We start from the raw sequence: 20,684 nt of genomic DNA, 5'->3' as shown, positions 1-20,684 counted from the left end.
GCCTCCAATGGATACACACATATTTTAGTTGCTGTTGATTACGTTACTAAGTGGCTAGAAGCTATTCCAACTAGTAGTGATGATCATAACACCTCTATTAAGGTGCTTAAAGAAGTTATTTTTCCAAGGTTTGGAGTCCCTAGATATTTAATGACTCATGGTGGTTCACATTTTATTCATGGCGCTTTCCATAAAATGCTGGCTAAATATGATGTTAATCATAGAATTACATCTCCTTATCACCCACAGTCTAGTGGTTAAGTAGAATTAAGCAATAGAGAACTCAAATTAATTTTGCAAAATACTGTTAATAGATCTAGAAAGAATTGGTCCAAGAAACTTGATGATGCGTTATGGTCCTATAGAATTGCTTGGAAAAACATGTCATTTACCTCTCGAACTAGAACATAAGGCTTATTGGGCTATTAAAGAACTCAATTATGATTTCAAACTTGCTGGTGAGAAGAGGTTATTTGACATTAGCTCACTCGATGAATGGAGAACCCAAGCCTATGACAATGCCAAATTATTTAAAGAAAAAGTTAAAAGATGGCATGACAAAAGAATACAAAAGCGTGAGTTTAATGTAGGTGATTGTGTATTGCTATACAACTCTCGTTTAAGATTTTTTGCTGGAAAACGTCTCTCTAAATGGGAAGGTCCTTACGTTATCGAGGAGGTCTATCGTTCCGGTGCCATAAAAATCAACACCTTCGATGGCACAAATACGAAGGTGGTGAACGGTCAAAGAATTAAACATTATATCTCAGGTAATCCTATAAATGTTGAAACAATGTTATTGAAACTATAACCCCGGAGGAATACATAAGGGACACTTTCCGGAACGTTTCAGACTCCGAAAAGGAATAGGTATGTGGTACGGTAAGTAAACCGACTCCAAAACAGTTCTAATGGCAATTTTCTTCCGTTTTGGAATATTTAGAAAAATAGAAAAATAAGAAGTAGTCCGGGAAGGACACGAGGGCTCCACGAGGGTGGAGGGCGCGCCCTACCCCCTGGGAGCGCCCCCTACCTCGTGGGCACCTCGTGTGCTCTCCGGACTCCGTTTTCTTACACGTCACGTATTTTGGTCGGTAAAAATTCATTATATAACCTCCCGATGGTTTTGACCACCATATCACGCAAAGATCTCCTGTTCTTTTTCCGAGCTGTTTTTTGCCAGGGTTGTCAAAGCCAAGCATCATGTCGTCTCCCTCCTCCTCCAACAATGAGGGCAACGATGCTTGGCTAATGAAGATAGAGCTGAAGAGAGAAGAACCCATGGAGATCAACAAGGATGAAGGGATCAAGAAGGCCACAGAGGACCAAGTTCCGGCAACAGAAGACATCCTTCAACTTGATCACAATCTTCTTACCCCAACTGAGATCGAAGCTTTCAAGATGATTGAGCTAGCTCGTATACAAAACAAGTACCTCACACGTGAAAATATTTTTTTGAAGTAGCATATCATCGCACTGAAGGGCAGTATCCGCAAGTTGGAAGACCTCCTACGCTCGATGTGCGACTACCCATCATCACCACCATCTTCTTCACCAACAAAGGAGACATAATCACATGGGCATGGGCACTCCCCTTGTCAACTGCCAAGCTTGGGGGAGTGCCCCGGTATCGTATCACCATCACTTCTATCTTTACCGTTTTTTCTTAGTTCGATCCTTTTGATAATATCTTGATCTAGTAGAATAAAGTTTTAGTATGATCTAGTTGTGAGTTTTTCTTTATGATCCTTCTATGTAATCGAGTACATGAGCTATATATAATAAAGATTAGTTTTGAATCAAGGGCTTGATTATTTTGCCCACGAGGGTGGGGGGCACAGTATTTTCAGAATATATAAAAAATACTGAGCGCAAGAAATTCCGGAGGGGGGCCACACCCTGCCCACGAGGGTGGGGGGCACGCCCTACCCCCCTCGGCACGCCCCCTGCCTCGTGTGCTGTAACGCCCCGAGACCGATGTGCCAGGTGTCGTCCAGTTATTCGCTGGTGTTGCGTTGTCATTACTTGCGTGTCATGCATTGCATATCATGTCATCATGCACATTTCATTTGCATACGTGTTCGTCTCATGCATCCGAGCATTTTCCGCGTTGTCTGTTTTGCATTCCGGCGCTTCGTTCTCCTCTGGTGGTCATTTCTACCTTTCTTTCATGTGTGGGGATTAAACATTTCTAGATTGGACCGAAACTTGCCAAGCGTCCTTGGTTTACTACTGGTAGACCGCCTCTCAAGTTTCGTATCATTTGGACTTCATTTGACACTCCAACGGTTAACCGAGGGACCGAAAAGGCCTCGTGTGTGTTGCAGCCCAACACCCCTCCAATTTGGCCCAAAACCCACCTAAACCCCTTCCATCATCTAGAGCGTTCGATCACGATCGCGTGGCCGAAAACCGCACCTCATTTGGACTCTCCTAGCTCCCTCTACCTATAAATATGTGATTCCTTCCGAAATTCGCGCAGATGAAACCCTAGATCTCTCCTCTCCGCGCCGCCGGACAAACATCCCACCGTGCCCGGACATGTCCGCTCGGTCGCCACCTCACCCCGGCCAATCACCGGTCGACACCTCAGCGCCCGCCGCCGCCCTCCACCACTCCCGCGGCGCCACCTCATCATTCTCTCTCTCCTCCCGCGCGAGGCCCTGAGGGCCTAGATCCGGCCCATGGGATCCGGATCCCGTCGCTGCCCGGGGAGCTCGGCTCCCAGCGCCCGAGCCGCCAGATCTGTCACGCCGCCCAGCTCCCGGCGACACCGCGCCCTGCGCGCCACCCGAGGCGCCGCCGCCATGCGCCGCCATGACTCCTCGCCGCCGGCCGCCTCGTTCGACGTGCGCCGCCACCTCGTTCGCCGGCGTGCTCCGCCGCTGCCTCGCCGGTGTCGTCCTCCGGCGAGCCCGCGTCTTCTTCTCCGTCACCGGCCACCTCTCCTTCGTCTTCTTTGGCGAACCCCGGCGAGGTCCCGTGGATCGGGACCAGATCCACCAACCCCTCCAACCAAACGGCCTCCCCACGTCCCGCTCCGCTCCGTCCCGCGTTGACTTTTCCTTAGGTATAATTTCACCAAGTCCCCATAATTCCCAGATTCACATGCCCATGTTCATAGCATCGTAACTTTGCATCCGTAGCTCCGTTTTGGGCATATATCATATCAAAATGTTCATCTCAGAGAGTACATCATTTCATTCCATTGCATCATTTTCATTTAAGCTCATCTTGATGTCCGAAATGCTGTTAGAAGAGTGCTACTTGAGATAATTGTCAGATCTGCTGCTCCATATAGCTATTTGTCATTTTTGCCAGGATTATTGTGTGCATGATATGCCCATGAGCTATACATATGTTTTGTTAAGGGTTTTGCCGTCTCTCCAGAGGTTCAACCCACGTATTTTTGTGATGTGTGTGGTGACTAGCACAAGCTTTCCAAGTGAGGCACTTGGTAATGCTGATTTCAGGGACTTGACATTTCCACTAAGTCCTTGAGCTGTTTATCTCATTATGCCATATGTTCATGTTGTTTCCTAGTGATCCGTGCCTCTTTTGAGGATGATCAGTAAGGATGTTTTGTTAATATTGTAGTGCTCTATCCATCCATGTCTTTTTTTGCAATTATGGAGCACCCTAGCTTGAGTCAATCGAGCTCTACTTTTGCTACTTCGTGAATCTGGGCAGATTGTCTACTTGTTAGCGATTTTGCCGAGGATGTTGTAGTTGATCCGTGCATGCTATGATATTGTTCTTGCCATGTATAGCTTGCATTTTGTGTATTCTTGATGGGTGTATGCTTAGCTTGTCATGACTTGCTCCGTAGTGAGTGCACCGAGCTCGTAAACATGCCTACTTGATATCTGTTTCAGCATGCTCCAGTTTTCACTAAGTCTGAGAACTGATTATGTTTTTGCCATGTTCACATGTTTGCAATTGTATTTCTGATCCCTTTTGGCTCAAGTTCACTAAGGGACTTTTGTTAAGCTCTTTGAGTAGCTCCATGCCATGCTTTACTTTGCCATGTTTAGGTCCTGTAGCATGTAGTTTTGTTGCTCCGAAGAGTGCTATCTGATCTGAAATTCCAGACAAGTGTTAATTTCACTAAGTCTGAGATCTGTTTACCATATGCATTTTTGCCATGCTTGTTTGAACCTGTTAATGGATAAATTGGTCGTAGCTCAGTGTTCATCTTTTGTTAAGAATCATGAATGCATCCCTGCCATGTATTTTGTTGTCATGTTTGGATGCTGTAGCTTGTTCATCTCATTGCATGTAGATGGCTACTTGCTGTAAATCGCACACCGGTGTCGTATTTGAATCGCTTGCCATTTCCAAACCGTAACTCCGATTCCGGCGTTCTTTATATCGTTTTCAAGTGATTCCACCTCACCTTTCCAGTGGCACACTTGGATTTCCATGTTGAGGCCAGGTTCATGCATTCCTTGTCAAATCATGCATACGCATCGGATACCGCATCCCGCATATCATACCATGTTCATGTGTTGGTTATTTACTATGTTGTGTGCTTCTTTCCGGTGTTTGCTTCTTCGGGTTGGTTCCGGTTACGTCGCGTTTGTGAGGATCCATTCGACTACGTCCGTTTGTCTTCTTCATGGACTCGTTCTTCTTCCTTGCGGGATTTCAGGCAAGATGATCATACCCTCGAAATCACTACTATCTTTGCTTTGCTAGATGCTCGCTCTTTTGCTATGCCTATGCTGCGATACCTACCACTTGCTTATCATGCCTCCCATATTGTTGAACCAAGCCTCTAACCCACCTTGTCCTAGCAAACCGTTGATTGGCTATGTTACCTCTTTGCTCAGCCCCTCTTATAGCGTTGTTAGTTGCAGGTGAAGATTGAAGTTTGTTCCTTGTTGGAACATGGAGATGTTGTTCCTTGTTGGAACATGTTTACTTGTTGGGATATCACCATATATCTTATTTAATTAATGCATCTATATAATTGGTAAAGGGTGGAAGGCTCGGCCTTATGCCTGGTGTTTTGTTCCACTCTTGCCGCCCTAGTTTCCGTCATATCGGTGTTATGTTCCCGGATTTTGCGTTCCTTACGCGGTTGGGTTATAATGGGAACCCCTTGACAGTTCACTTTGAATAAAACTCCTCCAGCAAGGCCCAACCTTGGTTTTACCATTCGCCTCCTAGCCTTTTTCCCTTGGGAGTCGCGCATCCCTTGGGTCATCTTTATTTTAACCCCCCCGGGCCAGTTCTTGCCTAAGTGTTGGTCCAAACTAGAGCCCCTTGCAGCGCCACCTCGGGGAAACTCGAGGGCTGGTTTTAGTTGTACGGATTGCTTATCCAGTGTTGCCCTGAGAACGAGATATGTGCAGCTCCTATCGGGATGTCGGTGGATCAGGTGGTCTTGATGGACTTGTTTTACCATTATCGAGGATGTCTTGAAGAACCGGGATACCGAGTCTGATCGGAATGTCTCGGGAGGAGGTCTATTCCTTCATTGACCGTGAGAGCTTGTCATGGGCTAAGTTGGGACACCCCTGTAGGGATTTGAACTTTCGAAAGCCGTGCCCACGGTTATGGGCAGATGGGAATTTGTTAATGTCCGGTTGTAGAAAACCTGAAGTTGACCTTAATTAAAATTAATCAACAACGTGTGTTACCGTGATGGTCTCTTTCCGGCGGAGTCCGGGAAGTGAACACTGTGTTGGAGTTATGTTTGACGTAGGTTGTTTAGGATCACTTCTTGATCATACTTTCTCGAACGTGCTTTGCCATCTCTTGTCGCTCTCATTTGCGTATGTTAGCCACCATATATGCTAGTCGCTTGCTGCACCTCCACCTCATACTTTTACCTTACCCATAAGCTTAAATAGTCTTGATCGCGAGGGTGCGAGATTGCTGAGTCCCCGTGGCTCACAGTTACTTCCAAAACCAGCTTGCAGGTGCCGATGAGTCCGTGCAGGTGACGCAACCAAGCTCAAGGAGGAGCTCGATGAAGATCTTGTCCTTTGTGTTGTTCCGTTCTAGTCGATCAGTAGTGGAGCCCAGTTGGGGTCGATCGGGGACCTTGTCGCATTTGGGGTTCTTCTTTTATTTTGGTTCCGTAGTCGGACCTTGATTGTATTGGATGTTGTAATGCTTTATTCATGTATTTCTGTGAAGTGGCGATTGTAAGCCAACTATGTATCTCTTTCCCTTATGTATTACATGGGTTGTGTGAAGATTACCTCACTTGTGACATTGCTTTCAATGCGGTTATGCCTCTAAGTCGTGCTTCGACATGTGGGAGATATAGCCACATCGAGGGCGTTACATGGGCCCCCTAGTGGCCCTCTGATGCCCATCTTCTGCTATATGGAGTCTTTCGATGAGGAAAAATCATAAGCCAGCTTTCGGGACGAGACTCCGCCGCCACGAGGCGGAACCTTGGCGGAATCAATCTAGGGCTCTGGCAGAGCTGTTCTACCGGGGAAACTTCCCTCCGGGAGGGGGAAATCATCGCCATCGTCATCACCAATGGTCTTCTCATCGGGAGGGGTTCAATATCCATCAACATCTTCACCAACACCATCTCCTCTCAAACCCTAGTTCATCTCTTGTATCCAATTCTTGTCTCTAAGTCCGGGATTGGTACATGTAGGTTGCTAGTATTGTCGATTACTCCTTGTAGTTGATGCTAGTTGGTTTATTTGGTGGAAGATCATATGTTCAGATCCTATATGCATATTAATACTCCTCTGATTATGAACATGAATATGCTTTGTGAGTAGTTACGTTTGTTCCTGAGGACATGGGAGAAGTCTTGCTGTTAGTAGTCATGTGAATTTGGTATTCGTTCGATATTTTGATGAGATGTATGTTGTCTCTCCTCTAGTGGTGTTATTTGAACGTCGACTACATGACACTTCACCATTATTTGGGCCTAGAGGAAGGCATTGGGAAGTAATAAGTAGATGATGGGTTGCTAGAGTGACAGAAGCATAAACCCTAGTTCATGCGTTGCTTCGTAAGGGGCTGATTTGGATCCATATGTTTCATGCTATGGTTAGGTTCACCTTAATACTTTTGTTGTAGTTGGAGATGCTTTCAATAGAGGTTAATTATAAGTGGGATGCCTGTCCAAGTAAGGGCAGTATCCAAGCACCGGTCCACCCACATACCAAATTATCAAAGTATCGAACGCGAATCATACGAACGTGATGAAAACTAGCTTGACGATAATTACCATGTGTCCTCAGGAGCGCTTTTCTCTATATAAGAATTTGTTCAGGCTTGTCCTTTGCTACAAAAAGGATTGGGCCACCTTGCTGCACTTTATTTACTTTTGTTACTTGTTACAAATTATCTTATCACAAAACTATCTGTCACCTATATTTTCAGTGCTTGCAGAGAATACCTTGCTGAAAACCACTTATCATTTCCTTCTGCTCCTCGTTGGGTTCGACACTCTTACTTATCGAAAGGACTACGATAGAACCCCTATACTTATGGGTCATCACTGGCCCAATTCATGGCAGCCACTCATCCTGCCTATAAACTCATGAAGATGCCAGGAAGCAAGGACGGCCTCACCGTGGTCGGAGACACCAAGGAAGCCGTGGCGGCCCTCCAGCTTGCCTTCAGGGCCACGGCGGCAGCTTGCCCGACCAACAAGGCAGGGCCCAGAGCCAAGGGGGCTATGCTGGCCAAGAAGAAGCAGTTTTCAATCAGGGTCAAGCCAAGACGAAGCAGATACCGATCGACAAGGACGGGAATTCTGGAGCCACCTTTACCATAGGCGCCGACCTCGCCCCAGATCAAGAAAAAGAGTTAGTGGACTTCTTGCGGGCGAACGGGGAGGTATTCGCCCGGGAACCCAAGCAGCTAGCTGGGGTCCCTCGAAAAGTGATTGAGCATCATCTGAGGGTGTGCCCTAACGTGCACCTTGTGAAGCAGAGGGCAAGGCGACAATCCACAGAGAAGCAGTCCTTCATCATTCAGGAAACCCGCAAGCTGGAGGCAGCATGCATCATTCGCGAAGTCCGGTATCCAGAGTGGCTGCTGAATTCGGTCGTCATGCCGAAGAAAGGAGGGAAGGAGTGCATGTGTGTCGCATTCACCAACCTCAACAAGGCTCGTCCTCGGGACCTGTTCCCACTACCGCACATTGAAGAGATTGTCGACTCCACCGCTGAGTGCGACCTGCTATGTTTCCTGGATGCATTCTCAGGCTATCACCAAGGCGATGTTCCCGAGAAAGCGGCTGCCCCGATAGGTCACCAAGCCCCAGGAGCTGGAAACCCGCAGGAAACACCTCAGTCCCCGGGAGCCAAAAACTCCGTCAACTCTCCCACCATTGTCGAGCATCCAGTGTACTTCGTCAGCATGGTCCTGCGGGATGCGAGGGCACGATACCCCATGCCTCAGAAGCTCTTGCTCGCGCTCCTGGTGGCCTCACGCAAGTTGCGCCATTACTTCCAAGGTAACCCCATCAAGGTCGTTTTAGCTTACCCATTGGAGAGACTGCTCCGAAGCCCTAATGCTGCGGGGAGGGTCACCTAATGGAACATCGAGCTGCAAGCGTGCAACCTGGAGTTCAGCACAACCAGAGTCATCAAGGGGGTTGCACTCGCCAACTTTGTGGCAAAATGGACCGACAGCCCAGAGCTCGAAGCAGACGAGAACTGATCCCTCTCACCAGGAAGTGAAGCACCAAATGGTTGGGTCATGTACTTCAATGGCGCGTTTGCACATCAGGGCGTGGGGGCTGGAGCTGTGCTCATCTTGCCCACTCAGGACAAGCTTTACTACACCATGCAGCTCCGCTTCCAATGGGGCAAGAAGGTCTACAACAACATCACGGAGTACGAGGGTCTCATCGCCGGCCTCAAGGCGGAAGTGGCCCTCGGGGTGAAATGCCTCACCGTCAAGGGAGATTCGCAGCTCCTCATCAACTTCTCCAACAAGGTGTACGAGCCGAAGGATGAACACATGGATGCATACCTTGCGGAGGTGCGCAAAATGGAGAAGCAGTTCCTGGGCCTGGAGTTGCAGCATGTGCATCGTGGCACCAACAAATAGGCTGATGACATCGCCAGAAGAGCATCCAAGCGGCAGCCCCAAGAGCCTGGCATCTTCGAGGAGCGGCTCTTCAAGCCTTCGGCAGCACCTCCGCCTGCGGAGCGGACGCCGCCTTAGGAGGTGCTCCACCAGCCGCAAGCCTCGGGAGACCTCGCCTTTGGACGGACCTCAGGAGCGTGCCTCCTCTTAGAACTCGAGCCTCAGGAGGGGTGCTAGACCGAGGAGTTCAAGGCATACCTGACGCAAGGCACGATGCTAGAGAAGGAGGAAGACATGGAGCGTGTGGCCCAATAGGCTACGGCGTACTGCATTCAGGACGGTGAGCTATACAGGAAGCGACCAGATGATGTTTCTCTGTGATGTATTTCCAGAGAACAGGGGAACGAGTTGATGGCTGACATACATGGCGGAGACTATGGGCACCACTCGTCGCGCACCTTGGCCGACAAGGCTTTCCGTAGCGGGTTCTACTGGCCCACGACACTCAAGGACGCGGCCGAGCTGGTGAAATCTTGCGAGGCCTGCCAATTCCATGCCAAGCAGATCCACCAGCCTGCTCAGGACCTCTAGACTATCCTGCTCTCATGGCCGTTCGCGGTCTGGGGGCTGGATAGCCTGGGTCCATTCCCTCGAGCGCTTGGAGGCTACAGCTACCTCTACGTCGCCATTGACAAATTCACCAAATGGGCGGAAGTGGAAGCTGTCCGCACCACCCCCGCCAGGTCAGCAGTCAAGTTCATCAATGGCTTCATAAGCCGAATTTGGGTCCCTAATTGCGTCATCACCAACAACGGCTCGTAGTTCACTAGCAATCTCTTCAAAATGTATTGCGCTAACCTTGGAACATAGATCTGCTATGCCTCTGTGGCGCACCCCAGGAGCAACTGCCAGGCCGAACGCGCCAACGCGAAGGTCCTGAGGGGCCTCAAGACAAGGACCTTCAAGAAGAAGCTCGAGGCCTGCGGCAGGGGCTGGCACGACGAGCACCAATCTGTTATGTGGTCCATCCGCACCACCGCCACTAGGCCGACAGACGATACCCCGTTCTTCCTCGTCTACAGAGCAGAAGCGGTTCTCCCACACGAGGTCGGGCATCGCTCCGCGTGGGTCCTGGCGTTTGATGAAACGCAGCAGGATGCCATGCGGGGGATGGATCTCGTGCTGGGGGAGGAACGCTGCCGAGAAGCCTCGCTCCGAGCTGTGAGGTACTAGTAGGCGCTGCAGCGGTATCACTACTGCACCGTCCGTTCCAGGACGCTCGAGGTGGGTGTTCTTGTCCGAGGCGGGTGCTCTCTAGGGAAGGGCTGCACAAGCTCTCGCCCATGTGGGAGGGCCCGTTTCGGGTCGCCGACGTCTCTAGGCATGCCGCCGCGCGCCTGGAGACATAGGACGGGATCCCTATCCAGAATGCTTGGAACATCCAGCACCTCTGGAAGTTCTACCCATGAAGCAACGCCCAGTGCCTGTGAAGAATCTCCGCTCATGACACTCTCATGTAATAATGAGTGGGGTTGTACATGCCCCGGAGTCTTAGGAGTGCCGCCCTCGGGCCTCCGGGGCTCCCTCCCACGCCTAGTGGTAGCACTTAGCTCCGCGCTGGTGAGAAGACAAGAAGACTAGACTAGGTGCTGGAAGCGGCTTGTCATTTGCTTTCCGTAGTTGGTCGCCCTTTCTTTTAAGTGAGAGTTTGCTTTCTAGTGTTCCTTGCTGGCCTGGTTTCTTTGTCCTTATTGCCTCCCTTTCTGCCCTCGGTTCATCATTTTTTACCTGCTCTCTCATGAGCGGTTTTTGCTTTCTCTTCTTTTGCAAGGCACCCTCGCTCAAGCTTGCAAGCTAGCGCGCCCTTCTCCGTCCGTGCCCCCCGGGTACCGCGACGCGAAACACAGGGTTACGGCCGACAGTGCCTACGAACAGGGTCTGGTAGAATAAGGATTTCCTAGCAAATTTTTGCAGTTTTTAGGCGCCTCCCGAGCACAGGAGACCTCGTCAGGCATTGGGGAACGCACGTCTCGCGAGGTAGAATCTACTCCAGGCACTTCAAGCTAAGTCATTCTATGCGCATACATAAAACATAATGTTGCAGCACAACACAAGAATGATAAACATAGCACAGCCACTTAGAAACATAGCACGGCGGAGAGCCGACCCGCAGCCACCTTCGAAGCGGGCGCGGCGGCGTGGCGGATGGTCGTAGCCGCCACTGCTAGAGCTACTGTCGGAAGAGGAGCCGCCATAGCTAGACAAGCTGTGGCCGGCACCAAGGACGAAACCGCCTTCCTCCTCATGACGACCATCGCCAAGGCTGAGCACCTCATCGTCGTCGTTGTCCTCGCGGTAGCACCCGACGCGGCGACCATCTTCCCCAAATACACTCACGAAGAGGGTCCTTTCGCAATGGTACTTGAAGTGGAGGGCGCAACGCCTACCCAGCCCACGCGCGCGGGTGAACGTCTGCCAGCCGTGAGCCAGGACCGCGTTGCCCGCGGCGGAGACATCGACCGCGACCCAGGAAGCCTTGCTGCAGCAGCCGGCCGCCTGCAGCGAAAGACCACCTGAACCAGAAGCTGGCAGCTCACCGACAAAGAAGCGCAGGAGCTAAAGCCAAGTGCCGGCCGGGTTCTTCGACCACACGATGAATTCTGGCATCACCTCCGCCAAATGGAAGCGCGGCCGAGGAGGCCGTGCAACCACGACACGCCTCACCTCATCAACAGGACTGCCACGACCTGGGCGGCTGCCACCATGGGAGGAGGCGCCGCAGCGACCGCAAGGGGCCGCGGCGGGAGTCGCAGCGTGTTTGCGGCGACGGTCGCGCCCTCTCTTAGGCCACGGAGAGCCAGACCCTTCCTGGCGAGCCTTCCCCTTCTCCACTGCTGAGAGCCTCTTCGTAGGCGCCATGGGCGTCGCCGATGGCGTTAAATGAAGGAAGAAGAAGGAGCGGGAGAAGCAAAGGAAGAGATGGGCGATGGCGGCTCCGCCCCTCCACCCATTTATAGCCAAGGGGAGGCGAACCGCAGGCCTCCATGATCTAATGTAATAATAACCTTTTTTCTACGTGCAGCAGGTACTCGTCAGGTCAGGCGGTTGCCAAGGTGGCATGGGGAAGCGGAGACGCCCACGTCCAATCAACCGCCACGTGTAGGGCGGGGCCGCAGGCTATTGGGGCCCGTGGTGCTCCGCACTTGCCCTTTGGCTTCGCCTTGAAGCCAAGCCTGAGCGCGCCTTGGGCCCGGGGGCTACTGTCGGCATTCTGGGAATGGGGTCCCCAGACTTGCCTGCCTGCGGCCCACAACATGGCTCCACCAGCGGCCCTAGTATGGCCCATCTTCACCAGCAAACATTCAAGACCCACGCGAGGCGGACAACGCAAGACCTCCTCAAGGGCAGCCTCACGAGGCTGGCTCGCGAGGGCAGAGATGTCAAGGCAAGGGACACCTCGCGAGGTTCCTGTGACGCAAGTCACGACGACTGGAACTAGGCGGGCACCGGCACGCACAGTTTTCTCGTTTCCTTGTTGGTGCTACTGCTAATATGGAAGCATAGCAGCAACGAGTGATACGTCTCCAACGTATCTATAATTTTTGATTGCTCCATGCTATATTATCTACTTTTTTGGACATTATTGGGCTTTATTATCCACTTTTATATTATTTTTGGGACTAACCTATTAACCGGAGGCCCAGCCCAGAATTGCTATTTTTTTCCTGTTTTAGGGTTTCGAGGAAAAGGAATATCAAAGGGAGTCCAAACGGAATGAAACCTTCTGGAACGTGATTTTCTCAACAAACAAGACCCAGGAGACATGGACCCTACGTCAAGACACAAAAGAGGAGGCCACGAGGTAGGGGACATGCCTACCCCCAGGCGCGCCCTCCACCCTCGTGGGCCTCCTGTTGCTCCACCGATGTACTCCTTCCTCCTATATATACCTACGTACCCCCAAACGATCTGATAGGGAGCCAAAACCCTAATTCCACCGCCGCAACTTTCTGTATCCACGAGATCCCATCTTGGGGCCTGTTCCGGAGCTCCGCCGGAGGGGGCATCCATCACGGAGGGCTTCTACATCAACACCATAGCCCCTCCGATGAAGTGTGAGTAGTTCACCTCAGACCTAAGGGTCCATAGTTAGTAGCTAGATGGCTTCTTCTCTCTTTTTGGATCTCAATACAATGTTCTCCCCCTCTCTTGTGAAGAACTATTCAATGTAATCTTCTTTTTGCGGTGTGTTTGTTGAGACCGATGAATTGTGGGTTTATGATCAAGTCTATCTATGAACAATATTTGAATCTTCTCTGAATCCTTTTATGTATGATTGGTTATCTTTGCAAGTCTCTTCGAATTATCAGTTTGGTTTGGCCTACTATATTGATCTTTCTTGCAATGGGAGAAGTGCTTAGCTTTGGGTTCAATCTTGTGGTGTCCATTACTAGTGACAGTAGGGGCAGCAAGGCACATATTGTATTGTTGCCATCGAGGATAACAAGATGGGGTTTTCATCATATTGCATGAGTTTATCCCTCTACATCATCTCATCTTGCTTAAGGCGTTACTCTGTTTTCATTAACTTAATACTCTAGATGAATGTTGTATAGCGGTCGATGAGTGGAATAATAGTAGTAGATGTAGGCAGGAGTCGGTCTACTTGTCTCGGACGTGATGCCTATATACATGATCATGCCTAGATATTCTCATAACTATGCTCAATTCTGTCAATTGCTCAACAGTAATTTGTTCACCCACCGTAGAATACTTATGCTCTCGAGAGAAGCCACTAGTGAAACCTATGGCCCCCGGGTCTATCTTCATCATATTAATCTCCTACTACTTAGTTATTTCCTTTGCTTTTTCCTTTGCTTTTATTTTACTTTGCATCTTTATCATAAAAATACCAAAAATATTATCTTATCATATCTATCAGATCTCACTCTCATAAGTGGTCGTGTAGGGATTGACAACCCCTTATCGCGCTGGTTGCGAGGATTTATTTGTGCAGGTACGAGGGATTGGCGCATAGCCTCCTACTAGATTGATACCATGGTTCTCAAAAACTGAGGGAAATACTTACGCTACTTTGCTGCATCATCTCTTCCTCTTCGGGGAAAACCAACGCAGTGCTCAAGAGGTAGCAAGAAGGATTTCTGGCACCGTTGCCGAGGAGGTCTACACAAAAGTCAATATACTAAGTACCCATCACATACCCTTATCTCCCGCATTACATTATTTGCCATTTGCCTCTCGTTTTCCTCTCCCCCACTTCACCCTTGCCATTTTATTCGACCTCTCTCTCTATCCTCCCTCTCTTTCTTTATTTGCCTCTTTTTGCCTGCTAGCTTTTTGTTTGCTTGTGCGTTAGTTTGTTTGCTTGTCGTTATGGCTAGTCCCTTATCTTCTCCGTTATCTCCCGAGAATGAAATTCTAAATTTTAAGCAGAGGGAGGGGGAAATCTAAAAGACGCTTGGTATAGAATTTGCAATGCTCAAAATATATCTACCAGGAAGCAATCTACTTCCGTTCTTCTTCGCAATTTTTATGTAGGCATTACTCCTTGATACTGATATGTCTTTGATACTATTACTAGAGGGAACTTTTTGGATAGCCATACTTTTGATTCTTATAATGCTATGATAGATTTGTTTGGCTCACCCCCTCTTTTGGTTAATGGAATTGTATTAACTTTGGAGCATGTAATGCAAAGACTTGAAATTATTGAAAATAAGGTTGCTACCATAGAGTTAACTGAAAATTTGGATAAAAATATCCACAACCAAATCTCTCAATATGGATCTAAAGTAGGAGTCACTTTGAAAAATATTAAAGAGAAGAAACCCATAGTTAATGAGAAAATAAATCATGATTCCACTAGAATCGATAAACTTGAGGATATTATTACCAACTTGGGAACCTCTTTTTCTTCCGTAAAGAATACTCCAATTCCTCTCACTAAAATTGCCAAGATTATGTTTTTTCCTAAAAATAAGGGTGAATCCTCTAGTAAGGAAACTGCGGATCTCAAATCTATAAGTATTCATCCATATCTTTTTGCTATCATTAAGGAACCATTTGTTACATATGATTTTTTCGATCTTGTGCCTAAAAATTTGATAATCAATAAAAAGAAAGAAATTCCTAAATACGGTAGATGCCTCATTGAAGAATTGCCTACCAAAGATGGCAATACCTAGATCTATCCTTGCTTGTTATGCCTAGCTAGGGGCGTTAAACAATAGCGCTCGTTGGGAGGCAGCCCAATTTTATTTGTATTCCTTGCTTTTTGATCCTGTTTAGTAATAAATAAATTATCTAGCCTATGTTTTGGTTTTGTTTTTTGTGTTTAATTAGTGTTTGTGCCAAGTAGAACCGTCGGGAAGAATTGGGGAAAGTCTTGTTAAACATGCTGTAAAAAACAGAAACTTTAGTGCTCACGAGAACTGCTGCCATTTTTATTTGGAAAGTGCTATTTAGTTAATTCGTTTTGAAGGTGATGAATAGATAAATACCTCACGTCCAGAAATTTATTTTAGAATTTTTGGGGTTCCAAATCTTGCGCTAGCTACAGATTACTACAGACTGTTCTGTTTTTGACAGATTCAGTTTTTCGTGTGTTGTTTGCTTATTTTGATGAATCTATGGCTAGTAAAATAGTTTATAAACCATAGAGATGTTGGAATACAGTATGTTTAACACTAATATAAATAAAGAATGAGTTAATTACAGTACCTTGAAGTGGTTTTTTGTTTTCTTTCGCTAACGGAGCTCACGAGATTTTCTACTTTGAGTTTCGTGTTGTGAAGTTTTCAAGTTTTGGGTAAAGATTTGATGGATTATGGAACAAGGAGTGGCAAGAGCCTAAGCTTGGGGATGCCCATGGCACCCCCAAGATAATCTAAGGACACCTAAAAGCCAAAGCCTGGGGATGCCCCGGAAGGCATCCCCTCTTTCGTCTACTTCTATTGGTAACTTTACTTGGAGCTATATTTTTATTCGCCACATGATATGTGTTTTGCTTGGAGCGCCTCGTATGATTTGAGTCTCTATTTGTTAGTTTACCACAATCATACTTGATGTACACACCTTTTGAGAGAGCCATACATGATTTGGAATTTGTTAGAATACTCTATGTGCTTCGCTTATATCTTTTGAGTTATATAGTTTTCCTCTAGTACTTCACTTATATCTTTTAGAGCATGGTGGTGGATTTGTTTTATAGAAACTATTGATCTCTCATGCTTCACTTAGATTATTTTGGGAGTCTTAAATAGAATGGTAATTTTCTTAAAATCCTATTATGCTAGGTATTCAAGATTAGTAAAATTTTCTTATGAGTGTTTTGAATACTAAGAGAAGTTTGATGTTTGATGATTGTTTTGAGATATGGAGGTAATAATATCAAAGTTGTACTAGTTGTGTAGTTGTGAAATTGAGAAATTCTTGTGTTGAAGTTTGCAAGTCCCGTAGCATGCACGTACGGTAAACGTTATGTAACAAATTTGAAACATGAGGTGTTATTTGATTGTCCTCCTTATGAGTGGCGGTCGGCGACGAGCGATGGTCTTTTCCTACCAATCTATCCTCCTAAGTATGTGAGTTCTTTATGACTAATGTTGAGTCCATCGATTATACGCACTCTCACCCTTCCATCCTTGCTAGCCTCTTCGGTACCGTGCATTGCCCTTTCTCACATTGAGAGTTGGCGCAAACTTCGCCGGTGCATCCAAACCCCGTGATATGATACACTCTTCCACACATAAACCTCCTTATATCTTCCTCAAAACAGCCACCATACCTACCTATTATGGCATTTCCATAGCAATTCCAAGAAATATTTCCATGCAACTTTCCACCATTCCGTTTATCATGCACTACAAAAAAAATACACTTTCGTGATGATACGTGTTTGTAACAGTAGGTCGCATTTTTTGTCATACATGTACATCCATGACAAATTTATGACATAATCAAGATAGTCATACCTGTGCTGTCGTAGAAGAGTTCCATGACATTACCAAAATTATCATCACGGAAGTGTCCACTTCCATGACGATAAATCACGCGTCATAGAAGTGCTTTCGTCAAGGGTGACCGAAACGTGGCATCCACCGTAAGGGAACACCGTTAAGCTATCGGGTCGGGTTTTGGATCTGATAACCCGTTAACAGCCCCAACCAATGGGGATTTTCCACGTGTAAAATCATCATTGGCTGGAGGAAACACGTGTCGGCTCACCGTTGGGACAGATGTCATCCGCTCATTGGACCGAAGACCAAAAGAGGCCCATTCATGTGAAAAGGCCGGCCCGTTTGACTTGGTTAAAAGGTGGCGGGCCGGCCATGGAAAGCCTATTAACAGCCTGTTCACATATAGCCCATTTATAGCCCGCTAACCCAGGGCCCGTTACGCCCTTTCTGAATTAGGCCCAGTAGCGTCTTCTGGGCCGTCCAATATGATTCAGCCCGTTTTAACTTCCGTCCCACGTGTGGCCCATGACTTCTTTCGGCCCATATGAGGACCTTTGTAACTCTTGGCCCATTAACGGCCCGTGATGAAACTGGCCCGTAATGAATAGTGTATCACTTTATACCCATTAAAGGCCCGTTGTTCCATTGGGCCGTTTCCAGCCCAAGTTATCTTTCAGCCTTCTCAGGGCCCATTGATTCTTGGGCTCATTTGCAGCATTCGGTTAATATGACCCGTTACTGTCATTTTCTGCTTGTGGGCCAAATTCAGCCCGTCGTTACAGTCGGCCCGTTTGCGGACCGTTAATACGTTGGGCCGTTTTCGTGTAAAAAAACCCGTTGGGTTGTTTTCATAGAGTTATCAAATACGGCCTATTAACGACCTGTTATGGTCCACGAATAGTACGGCCCATGATTGGCAAAATGATGATACGCCCCGTAGAAGGCCCATGGATCCTACGACCCGTATGAGGCCCATGGATAGTATGGCCCATAGAAGGCCCACGGACCCTACGGCCCGTAGAAGGCCCACGGACCCTAATGCCCGTATAGAAGGCCAATGCCTCCTACGGCCGGACGAAGGCCCATGGATCATATGGCCCGTAGAAGGCCCATGATTATTTTGGCCTAGTTACCAAAAATAGGCCTTTGTGGCCACTAGAAAAAAACAAAAAAAGAACTGCTGTGACTACAAGCAATCAACTAAACAAAGACAATAAGGAAATAAATAAGCAAACAATTAACGCTAGCCTATTACCGCTATTACACATCTTACATCCACTGGGCATCAAAATTCGCCACCAGTGCAAATATAGGGAACAAAGCAGCACATTACATACACTGGCCGTCAAAATTGGCCACCAGTGCAAATAAACGTGGCAACAAACCAAGAGCATAACTGAAACAACTTCAGAAGAGCTCAAGAAATGTTATCCTGGGTATCCACCATGCCAGCAATAAGCTTAGCAAGCTGATTAGCTTTGTCCTGTTTGGCGCTAAAATCCTCCAATGCTTGCTGTTGCACCAAAAAGTATGCATCTGAATGCTCTAGGGACTTCCGCAGTCCTTCCGCTTCTTGTCACAGCACAGCTGATCGATGTCTTTCAGCTTGTAGTTGAGACTGAGGAAACCGAACTGATTCAGATAGTGAGTTTGAATAGCTTGTGCAAGCGGTAGTGGCCAGTAACTCGAACACTAAACCAAGACAGGACTTTGGGGTTGTCTCGCTGTCTTCAAGATAGTCTTCCTTGGCTGTTTTATCAGCTTTGTTGGAGACCAACAAGGATGTGTCACTATCCCGAACCTTACCTGCATTACTTCCTTTAACATTGCTTAATAAGGCACTCTTCCCCATTATTCTGTCAGCATTCTAACAGAAGAAACAAGCAGACACATAACAAGTTTAGCATGTACTAGTATGTGAAACTCATTTTGGTGAACCAGTTCATTAGTAAGGTGTACATGGTTAAACTACCAAGTCTTCTATTGCCAAGTACTAGTACATAATAAAAGCATCAAACAAACATATATCTACCTTACTAATGCTTTTATTATGGGACACGGTTCCCACGCTGCATTGTCTTGCCAAATCAAAATAGAGACATGGTTCAAATCATATTAGCTCAAGACAAAGCAGTAGTGAAAGAATACAAAGCGTGGGAAACTACATGGCACAACAAGATTTCAGATGGGTAGCACAGGTCTACATGTACAACAACACTATTGGCTCTATTGTGATGCTAGTAATGTGCATGATATGAAAGTCAACTGTATACACAATTGAAATTGAAATCAACAGAGCTATTGATAAGAGCGAAGCTTTTAAAGAAACATGCGTGAACATACCTATTGTGCCATTGGAGTTTCGATTGGATCCTTCAATTTAAAAATAGGTTTGTATGAGTAAATCCAGTGATACGAGAGCAAAGCAATCATAGTTGAAAAAGGCACGCCTAAGCGAGCGCCTAAGCGAGCGCTTAAGCGCGCCTAGGCTCTAGGCGTTGGCAAAACGCATTGCGCATAACTATGCATAATCTGTGCATAACTGTGCATAAGCATGCGCTTTGGTCAGTAAAGCGCAAGGCGGTGGCAAAACGCACAATTAACGCCTAGCGCTTTTTTGAACTATGATAGCAATGGCATCTTAAATTAGAACAATTGTTCTTCAGGTTTAGGCACTTGTTCTACATGAACAGAGTACAGTAAGACGCTAGAATATAATACTTAAAAATAGAAAATGAGCTCATAGACCTTACCACATTCTTGGTTCGGGACTAGTACAGAACAAGGCATTCCCAATCATCGTCCAGTAAATGTGTCTCAGGAAAACGTAAGGGAATTTGATGAGTTTGTTTGCCGGTGAAGTACATTTTCTTCAGGTAATTCCGATACTGCCAACAAGCATTCTTGAATATAGCAGAGGTATTAGCACATGTTACCTCATCCTGAGTTTCCAAATCAGTCCTTCTCTATAGAGAAAAATGGGAAAATTTGTTTTATTATAACCATCATGGAGGTAGGATGTATGGGATGAAGCAAAGTAATTGTCATGAATAACATTCCTTACACATAACTCCTGGACAAACACCTGCAACTGGCATTTTCCTTCATCTTTAGTATAATATTTCCAATATGGGAAGATACGCAGATACGATTTAACAACATCAAATGCGATAGATGCTAAACTATGACTAGCTGGTTGTGCTTCCTCCACAGGAATAGGCGTACTAACTGGTGGAGTTGGGGTTCGCCGTGATAGTACTGGCCCTTTGGGCACTGGAGCTGCCTTACTAACTGCTCTTGTTTGGGAGCTCTGTGGTGGAGATGGTGTTGTGTCAACAGGAACTGGGTTACTATCGGCTGGGGTTGGGGTTAGATTGGGTGAAGCTGGTTCTCTGTCCATCGCAGTAGGGGTACAATCTGCGAGAGTTTGGGTTATGTGTGGTAGGGCTGGTTCTTGTGCATGTACAACCGAGGTGCTATCTCCATAAAGAGGTAGCACTGTTTTATTTGAAGACCATGTTTTTAGTCCGCTAGATACTGGCATCACCCGCTCCAATTCAAATGGCTGATAAACAGGAAACATAGTTGAATGTACATACATTGTATGAGAGACAGATGCAATAGATAGTGTGGAAAAAAGAGGGCATGAAGTAGTTGACATGTATATTGTTTAACTAAAAC

The 20,684-nt window shown here is 47.1% G+C and overlaps 1 protein-coding gene across 1 annotated transcript; it reads left to right on the top strand.

The window, feature by feature from the left end:
* The first annotated feature begins 8,691 nt into the window (after positions 1 to 8,691).
* On the top strand, positions 8,692 to 9,045 carry LOC147964886 (uncharacterized). Its single transcript, XM_087530197.1, has one exon. It carries the CDS (start codon positions 8,692 to 8,694, stop codon positions 9,043 to 9,045), a length of 354 nt encoding a protein of 117 aa, XP_087386323.1.
* Positions 9,046 to 20,684: the final 11,639 nt, after the last annotated feature.

Source organism: Triticum urartu, chromosome 6A (genome assembly GCF_056163025.1).
Source record: "Triticum urartu cultivar PI428250 chromosome 6A, HENAU_Tu73, whole genome shotgun sequence".
NCBI classification, from domain to species: Eukaryota; Viridiplantae; Streptophyta; class Magnoliopsida; order Poales; family Poaceae; genus Triticum; species Triticum urartu.
The sequence above is the reverse complement of the archived record's forward strand: the minus strand, read 5'-3'. Positions and strand labels throughout refer to the sequence as shown.